The sequence below is a fragment of the Monodon monoceros genome, unplaced genomic scaffold (assembly GCF_005190385.1).
Source record: "Monodon monoceros isolate NGI ecotype Baffin Bay Population unplaced genomic scaffold, NGI_Narwhal_1 Super_Scaffold_22, whole genome shotgun sequence".
NCBI lineage: Eukaryota > Metazoa > Chordata > Mammalia > Artiodactyla > Monodontidae > Monodon > Monodon monoceros.
This window is the reverse complement of record NW_021703779.1, coordinates 58858595-58868473: the sequence shown is the minus strand read 5'-3', so window position 1 is coordinate 58868473 and position 9879 is coordinate 58858595. Positions and strand designations below refer to the sequence as shown.

At 41.1% G+C, this 9879-nt stretch overlaps 1 protein-coding gene and 1 non-coding gene across 2 annotated transcripts in view; both read right to left on the bottom strand.

Annotated features, from left to right (window-relative positions):
* Positions 1–9879, bottom strand: part of KIF4A (kinesin family member 4A) — a 126245-nt gene that overhangs the window by 14905 nt on the left and 101461 nt on the right. Inside the window, exons 22-27 of the mRNA XM_029239920.1 lie at positions 6016–6145; positions 4544–4714; positions 4059–4166; positions 2949–3026; positions 2275–2373; positions 1557–1739 (exon numbers count right to left, since the gene is read on the bottom strand). Coding sequence (XP_029095753.1) covers positions 1557–1739; positions 2275–2373; positions 2949–3026; positions 4059–4166; positions 4544–4714; positions 6016–6145 — 769 coding nt within the window. The remainder of the gene's footprint in view (positions 1–1556; positions 1740–2274; positions 2374–2948; positions 3027–4058; positions 4167–4543; positions 4715–6015; positions 6146–9879) is intronic.
* Positions 5711–5817, bottom strand: LOC114906674. The gene has a single exon (XR_003796490.1). It is a non-coding gene; the product is annotated as a U6 spliceosomal RNA (small nuclear RNA).

The window sequence follows — 9879 nt, the reverse complement described above, 5'->3', positions numbered from 1 at the left end:
TGTGTGTGTGTGTGTGTGTGTGTGTGTGTGTGTGTGTGTGTGTGTGTGATAAGCTTTCCTCAAGGACAAGTATACCCATATTTGCTTGCCATTTGGAAACTCCTTCCCCAGAGTTTTAGGTCCTCTACCATTTGTTTCTGTGTGTACTTCTCACCTGTGCTTCCTAGTACTTGGCTGACCTTTTCATCAACAATCAGCTCATGCTTACCACTTCAGCCACAGTAGAGAGCATAAATGTTTGCTGAGTAAGTGAATCAAAGTCAGACATGTTCTGCCCCATTTTCTCTCAGTGTCCCAGCTCTATGTCCCGCTACTACCTCTACTATCAAGTCTTTGCGATATGCTATTCATTGTGCCAGAAAATGGCTTCCCAGGTGCTCCCAAGACTGTATTTCCCTTTCTGTCTTATAATGAAGCAAGAGTCGTCCCTTTCATGGCATGTTCATAAACTATATCTATTTGGTTTGGCTTTACAGTCACTCTTAAAAGCCCCTCAGTCCATCTCCCTGAGATGAGTATGCTGAGATCCTGTGATGTGTTCCTATTTCTTTGGCTTGTTTTCCCATTAGATTATAAGCTCTCTGAGGCTAAGGATGAGCTCTTAGTCCCACTAAGAGCACACGGTATGTTGCATTCCTGATGACTTTCCAAATGACTTAAGGCCACCACGGCTGTCTAGTCCTCATGAGTTGCTTCTCTCTGGTGTTGTAGCTTTACAAGGCTCAGTTCCCCATGTGGTGCACTATCAACTAATGAAATCGAATAACCTTCCAGGAATCCAGCTAGGGTAATTTGTGAGCTGTTCTCTTTAAGTGGAATGTGGCTGCAGGCCACAGTTGGGGTAGTGATGAACTGTAATGCCTGGGAAGTTAATGTTTCAACATAGAACACCTAGGTTTGATAAATCCGTAGGATTATCATTGTGTAAGTAAATAGAGCATGCCTCAAAGTCAGATTGTTTCTAACTAGCCTTAACTTTGGTGTGTTCAATCTTAAAGTTCCCACTTAGCTTCCGGGCTACAGTTTTTACTGATATGACCATGATGTGGTAGAAACAAACCGGACTTGGAGTCAGAACATTTGATTTCAAGTCCTGTCACTTTGTTTTATGTCCCTGGGCAAGGTCATTTCCCTCTCGTGGGTCTCAGATCCAGCTGTAAAATACAAATAATAAACACCTCACTGGATTTTTTTTTGGTGACAATGAAAAGAGGTAACATATATGAGAATGGTATATAGACTGTAAAATGCTTTAAAAATGTGAAAGATTATTATGGTCACACTGGAACCAGTTTCAATGAGATGGTATAGAACACTACTACTTGTTCAGACTGGTCAGAACTTGAAAACATGAAAAGAGCCTCCCTGTGCACCCAGGCAGTCCTCTCAACTAGCCCCCAGTTCCATACAGAGCTGGCCCAACAAGCACCCCTCAGCAGAGCCAGTGCCTCTGAACACAATCGAGGGATTGAGGTATAGGGTCTGGGGCCGGTACACCCTCACTGGCAGTGAAGACTAATGACTAGAACCCCTGAAAGAGATGAGCTGCCTCCTACCCCTTGGATGTTCTTCTTGGACATCTTAACTAATTTTGTTGGCTTCCATTCCTCATCATCCCCATCACCACCATCACCATCACTGTCCTCAGGCTCATTCACAGAATATTCTGAACAATATTTTATATCTTCGATGTTCATGCTTTGCTCCAGGAACTTTTCTTTAAACCGGGAAGGTTTGGGCTAAGAAAAAAAGTTTGGAATGGTTATTTAATTAAAAACAACAACAACAACATGTGGATTATATCTTCCCAGTAGCTGCTGCCAGCTATATTCTCAGAGCAGAGATTTCAGATGCCCTCAAATATACCCCACTTGGCTTTACCAATCAGAAGAAATTCTGCTTTAGCCTTTGGCCTCACAGAGTCTTTGAAGGGAGAGAAACTGAAGGGATAGAGGCTGAGCAATCTGAGGGAGGAGGGAGGGACTCATGATATGATAAGTATCTTTGGATGGACAGCCGAACACTGCTCTTTTCTATGCGCCTCCTCCTCAGTTGTGTTGCATAATGCCTGTACATGGTCCAAAGTCAGCCGTCTAGGGAGGGAGAATGACTATTTTCCTCAAGATTGTACTGTAATTTTATTTGGGACTCCATAGAAAATTGAGATGCTGGAATGTGGGAATTTTAACTCTCAACCACTTCTGAAAGGTGATTTTAGTACACTCACCCCAAACCTTGGCTATGCAAAGGTATCACAGGCCCTGAGCAGTTTACCTTAGGTGGGATATATTCGAAAGAAGAGTCTGGAGATAGAAGGGTATCCTTAGGAAGATGAGATTTCTGTCTGCTGGCTACTTGGAGGAGGTTCAGTTTCTATTTGAAAAGAAGAGACAAAGTGTACATTGCAGGGCAGCTTCTGAGAGTGTTCATGGCTAAAACATAAAGATTCCTAAGTTAGCTTAATCTTAAGCCATGGTAAAGTGAGGCAGGGTAAGAGCAAAGTAGGTTGAAGGACTCCCACTTTACAAGATCAGTATTAGATTCAGAGAAGAGCAAATTAAAAAATGTGTGGGCTCCCCTGGTGGCACAGTGGTTGAGAGTCCACCTGCCGATGCCGGGGACACGGGTTCGTGCCCCGGTCTGGGAAGACCCCACATGCCGCGGAGCGGCTAGGCCCGTGAGCCATGGCCGCTGAGCCTGCGCGTCTGGAGCCTGTGCTCCGCAACGGGAGAGGCCACAACAGTGAGAGGCCCGCGTACCGCCAAAAAAAAAAAAAAAAAAAAATGTGTTTATGCCATCTGAAATGCACATGACCATACCACATGGAAACTAGATGTAGACCTCATAAAATTGAGCCAAGTCATTATACCCAGGGTTGCTCCCACGAGCTGGCCTCAGTTGCAAGAGGGTCTCCCAGGGCTTATTAAATGGGTGGGAAGCTGTACTACCTGCTTCATGATTTTGTTCTCTCGGAGAAGTTGCTGATTTTGCTCACATACTTCCTGCATCTTCTCAAGTTCTTCATCCTATTTCCAGATAATGCAGTGATAGGTGGGGTTATTTTGGGCACTACATGTGGGTTACCAAACAACTCACAGGGATGAAAACATACTACTGCCAAGTTGCTGGCAGCAGGTGGTTTTTGCACAGCAGGCACTGGCGCCCAGAGAAATGCCTGATCCCCACCAATTCCTAGGTGTCCTGAGTGCCACCTCTATTCCAACGCTCCCAAGCAGCCACGACTGCACTTGCAGGAACCATGGGCTCTGCTCTACATGCCTTCCTCGTTCTTTTCTATTTTCTAGCCTCGTATCCCTTATTCACATCAGGATGCTGATAAAGAAACCCATCCAGAGTGTCAGATGTTTCTTTGAAGTCTACAGATGCTTTTGCCCACGCTTCTCAACACAGATTAGGCAGTTTATTTGCTATACTAATAAGCCTGATTAAAATTCCTTGGCACTTATGATAATTGGATTCATGCCTACGACCTTAACACATTTGGTTGTCTTTGATGGGCGATGCCAAGGAAGCCGTAGAGACTGGTGGTTCAGGAAAAAGACTCTAAGTTGGATAAAATAGTACTCCATCATGCTACTAAAGGGTGTGGTATTCCCAGCCTCTGGAAGAAATGCAGACCCCAGGCATTTTACAAACAGGTCAGGTCTCAACTCAGAACAGGCACAGGAAGAGACAGCTAAATGTCCCTAGGATTCTACTGGATGATTTAACTTTCTCAACTCTTTAGAGCTCAGGGTTGAGGCAAAGAACCAGGAGGCCTCGAAGTCTGGTATGGAGTATGTACTGTCATTTCTGTACCAAAACGGAGGTTATCCTATATGTGGCTACATCCTAAACACCCCTAAATTGATCAAACAGGGCAACAAGGCAATAGAGACTACCATTATAAAAGGCTACCATTATAAAAGGCTACCTTTATAAAGCTTTTTTTCAGTAGGTAATTACTCTTTCCTGCAGGTACAGTCATGTAAATCAGACAGGATTCTCAGTCAGGCCTGGGGACCCCATCTCTGGAGACCTTTGCCTCATCTCCATACCTGACACTTCAGGATGCTCAGCAGCTGTTGCTCCTTTTCGCTGACGGACTCCTCTAGCTGCTTCTCTGCCATTTGGCTTTGCTGCAGCTGGCTGAGGAGGTATAGCACCTAGAGAAAGATACAACCCAAAGGTACCAAAGGAATGAGAGGAAAAAGGAATTCTGGTTTAGTCCAAGCAGTGATCCAGTTACTCCTTTGTGATTTCAAAGTAAATTGTTCTCTTTGGCTCTCATGGCTTGAAGTATCATCATGTTCATCTTGGTATTAAAGTTGGAGGCTAAGAGCCATTGTCACTGGTATGTGTAAAGTTATTAGAGAAGTCATTTTTCTCTATTTCTGGTTTCTTATTTGCAAAAATTGGAAAAGACTACGTGGTCTTTTGAAGGAAACTTCATACCCCCATTATTATTATCGTTATTTTTAACTAACAACAAAGAGCAACAATGGTTTGTTTTTCAGTATAGCTTCTTGGCTCGCCAGCTTACCTTCTCTTGGTGCTGTTGCTCCACTCTCACCAGCTCTGCCTGTAACTCTGTCTCTATTTCAGCAAAATGATTTCGTTCCTCAAACAGCATCTTCTGCATGTCAGCACAGCTGGCCTTGTTCTGTTTCAGGCTGCTTTCGAGCTTGCTGACCTGTATTTTGGAGGAGACCAGCTGGAAGGGATAAAAGAAGATCAGTTTATTTGGAGAATGGCCACCTTTCCCCATTCATTAGGCAGGAAAATGTCAGCTTTCTTGAAATGGACTGAGAAAAGTTCTTCCATGTCCAAGTCCATTCTTATGTTTTCATGTCATATGGATTCTACCATTGAATAGAATCACCACCACCCAAACCAAGGGCCGAGATAGATATCTGCTGAGATAGGTATCTTAGAGCTGGAAGCCACTGCTGAGGTCATTTAATCTCTTGTTTTACCTCAAGGCAAGAATAAATCTAACACAAACAGTATCTGACAATTCCAAACTCTGATACTCAAGAAGTTCTTCCTTAATTTTAAAGAGAAATCCATAGCACACACCCTTATGGCTAATTATGTCCCATTTCAGAATGTCTGTGTTCACATGTTAACTTGTAGACACATTAGCCGAGACTACAGCTCTGGCTCTTCAGGCTAGATTGATATCCTATGCTGGCCTAGTTTTATATTCTCTACTAGCCCAGATGGTGAACATCATAAACACCAGTGTTCACAAGACTAATCAGGATTTCCTTAGTAGGATAAATCTGCTAACCCAACACAAAAATGCATAAAGGATAGCACTGCTCAAACTTGCAGAGTCGGAGTTTGTATGCTTGCTTCAATCACCAGAGGTGATCAATTTTAATTCCTCTTGTGACAGTGGAAGATGATATATTTATTTTAAGGTCAGTGAAGATGGATTTTCCTTTAGATGAATCTTCATATGTCAAAGGTTTTCTCTTTCCTAGATTGTATCTTAAACTTTTTGAATATAATACATGTCAGAGGTGTTTTAAAAAGTAGTATAGTATAATATTTTACGTTTGACCTGTGGCCTACTATGGCATCCTGATTTTTCATAATAATAACAGTGAACATTTATTGAGCACCTGCTATATGCCAGGTATGGGTATCAACTTGCAACTCATATATATATATATATATATATATATATATATATATTTTTTTTTAAAATATGGAACGCTTCACGGATTTGTGTGTCATCCTTGCGCAGGGGCCATGCTAATCTTCTCTGTATCATTCCAATTTTAGTATATGTGCTGCCGAAGCGAGCACTCATATATATTTTTTAAGTGACTGGCTTGTACTTGCCCACACCAACCTTTACCCATAAAACTATTTCTCTAATGTTTGTGTCATTGTGGTTTCTACCACGAACAGTGGCAATAACACTATGATAGTATTCTAGGCTAACATCTTATTTCAACCCACCAAGCCAGACCCTGAATTGCTGAGAGGAAGAGAGATGTTTACCTCTCCAATTAAGTATTTCAGGGCACACTTGGCTTCCAGAATGGTAGCAATATTCTCCCAGCGGTGTTTTGGCCTGTCTTCACTTTCTGCATCCAGCAGCTTCTGCTGTAGGTCAGCAATCTGAGCACTCCTTCAGGGAAAGAAACAATGAGCCTTATTTCTAGTAGCCTCAACACCAAGGAGAGGGGAAGAGCTCTGAGGAGAAACTTCAAATAGTTTCACGGACAGAGGTATCAGTTAAATACCATTTAAATAATGATTGAGTCATCTGGTTAGGGTTTTATACAGTATCTCAAAACTTGTTACAAAGGGATGCTAAGACTAACCAAATGGTTTTATTTTATTAAATACTGGTTGAAATAAGTGGGTCATATAGTGGGACTTGGAAAGATTTGTTTTAGTGAGGCTTTTGTTGTAGCACATTGACCACAATGTGACTTTGTCTTGAGGCCACATAAGCTGGAACTGTGACGTGGTGGCTCACCTATGCAAGGACAAGATTCAGGTTAGAGACCTTAAGGAAAAAAAATCTCAGAAGAACAAACAGGTAGATGCTCTTTGCTGGAATCTAACACCAAACTGATGCCTATGGCTGGTGTCGTGAGAGGTTATCTTGGAGTACCTGCCACAGGACTGAGAAGTTTCTACGAAAACTAGATACCATGACCCTGGTTATAGCTTCCAGATACTTTACGGTCAAGTATGGCCTGAGACCAAGATGTACACAATATTTCAGTTTTGTCAATAGCTTCCTTCTCAAATTTGCTAGGTGTCCAGTGAGAGGGAGCATACCGGCATGTGTATAACATGCAGTGCTATGTAAGGTACTATAAAGAAGATGGGTACTAAAATAATCTAAGATAGCAGTTCTAAACTTTTTGGGTCTTAGGACCCCTTTACACTCTTAAAAATTATTGAGGACCTCTAAGAAATTCTGCTCATGTATGTTATACCTGGAGATATTTACAGTATTAGAAAGTAAAACTGAGAAAAACATTTATTAATTCACTTAAAATCAAAACAATCCATTATACATTAACAATTACACCTGCAATGACACTATTTCCAAATAAAGTCACATTCTAAGGTCTGGAAAGGACATGAATGCAGGGTGGAGGAGTGTGTGTGTCACACACACACACAACAACATTTTCCAGCACGAAAAATAATGTAGTGAGAAGAGTGGGATTGTTTACATTTTTACAAATCTCTGTAATGTCTGGTTTAGTAGAAGATAGCTGGATTCTCATATCTCCCTCTACGTTTAATCTTTTGTGATATGTTCTAGTTGATGTAAATGAAGGCAATCTGGCCGCACATGGATATGTAGCTGGACAAGGGAGGAGCATTTTATTTTATTATTTTATTTTATTGTGGCCGTACCGTGCGACTTGCGGGATCTTAGTTCCCCGACCAGGGACTGAACCCAGGCCACTGCAGTGAAAGCGCCGAGTCCTAATCCCTGGACTGCCAGGGAATTCCTGGGAAGAGCTTTTTTTATTTTTAATTTTATTTATTTTTGGCTGCATTGGGTCTTCGTTGCTGTGCATGGGCTTTCTCTAGTTGCGGCGAGTGGGGGCTACTCTTCGTTGCGGTGCGTGGGCTTCTCATTGTGGTGGCTTCTCTTTGTTGTGGAACAGGGGCTCATGGCGCATGGACTTCAATAGTTGTGGCACTTGGGCTCGGTAGTTGTGGCTTGTGGGCTCTAGAGTGCAGGCTCAGTAGTTGTGGTGCACAGGCTTAGTTGCTCTGTGGCATGAGGGATCTTCCTAGACCAGGGCTCGAACCCGTCCCCTGCATCAGCATGCGACTCTCAACCACTGCACCACCAGGGAAGCCCAGGAGGAGCATTTTAATAGTCTTTTCAGATAATTGTGGATATTCTTCTTTGAGACTACACCAAAACCCAACAAGTTCCTTAAAAGTTAGTTGAAATGTGGTTACTTGCAATCTGAATGGATCTTTTACTCAAACGTGATTATGTAACATGTCATTTGGACAGTCATACAGAGCCTTCAAATCAACACATTTCATTACACAATATAAAAAAGACCACAATTGTTAATATCACTACTGGTCTCATTAGAAAAGTTACGAAAAACTGTCAAGTTTACAGTGGCAGATACACGTTTTCCAAAATTCTAAGTTTTGCTTGAAAGCTCAAATTTTATTTTTGGTGACAAACACTGTCCTTTGTTTTCCTTGACTTGACAGGCTCACTCGGTTCATTTTTGAGAAAATGTCTGCCAAGTACCCAAATCTGAATAACCATAGTTTGTCTGTCAGTCGTTCTTTCAAGTAAAAATGATGTTCCATGAAAAAAGAGGCCTGTTAAACTCACACCTCAAACAATCACACAAGTGCTTTTCCTCGAGAGAAACATCGTCCTTCAGCATCAGCACAAGTGGTTTATGTGTTCTTCCCATTCTGTCACACAGAATATTAAAAAGATCTGAACTCAAGGGTTGAGATTTAATAAAATTAATAATTTTTATTGCTTTATCAAAGCCAAAAGTAAAACTGACTTTTAAGTAAAACCGAGAGTGTGTGGTGGTGAAGTATTCAATGACTGCTAGTACAGGTTTGTGCTACTGGTTTGATTCAAGCTAAGGTGTTAGCAGTTTTGTCCACTGTTGCTTTTGCACTATCATGGCAAATGTCAAGTGTAGTAAACATGGCAAACAATGTCTTAATACTATTATAAAAACAGGGAGTCACCTAGACTCCCTGAAAGGGTCTCAGTGACACCCCAGGAGTTTGTAGACCTCACTTTGAGAACCCTGGTCTAATATATAGTCCTTTCCTTTAACAAGCTTACAATCTGTCTAGATTGACAAGACTAATCTATGTAAAATAATTAATAAATATAAAGATAACATACATCATCTATACTACATGACCGAGTACTGTAAGTTCTGAAGGAGTTTAGAGAAGAGGAAAATTAATGAGGGATGAAGAATCAGGGAAGGCTTCTTGGAAGAGGTGGGCCAGAACACTTCACAGTTGTTTTATCTATCAAATGCCCTTTCTTGTCCTTAGGGAAATTCCCTTGATTAAAGTCACCTCTGTCTAATTGCCCTCTACCTGGCACCTGCCCTACATTTAAATAATCACTTACTTATGCACAGTGGTGTGCAGGTAAATGTTTAACAAACAGTACCTAAAAAAACAGATCTGATTTGTAGCTTTTGCTAGTTTCTGTAGTGTGAATACTCTCACCAAAGGAATTGTAAGCTCTCAACAGTTTACAACCGTCTTAAAATTTTAACAAACAATTCCAACACACCACTGTCAGTCATTATACTGTTTCTACTCGAGAGCAAGGACAATGCCATCTATTCTTTCTATATATCCCAACTGCATCCAGTGCAGCACAAAGCAGAAACTCAAATGTTGAGCAACTTAAAGACATATCCAAAGATAAACAGCTAGTATGTGTTGCTAAAAACAAATTAAATGGTCTCCAAGGTCTTCTGGGCAATAAAATTCTATTACCCTAAGACACTATAAAATATCTGTCAAAGTTTTGTTCCTTCTAGATTTCACAGATACTTAAAAGAAAGTAACAGTGATTAAAGAGAAGAGCATTCATTGAGCACTTCTAATATGCCAAGTACTGTGCTATGTACTTTACTTTCTAATCTCATTTAATGGTCATGATACTTTACTTATGCATTATATTATGTCTACTTTGCTGATGATCTCTAATTCTCCTTCTCCCAGGTTGTTGATCTTCTGGTATCATTTCTTGGGTTCCTCTAAAGTTTTGTTTTTAGTCAGTTCTTGTGGTATATGATAAAGACCATAGACTTTGGAATTAGATAAACTGAGTTTCAAATCCCAGTTCTGTATAAACTTCAGCAA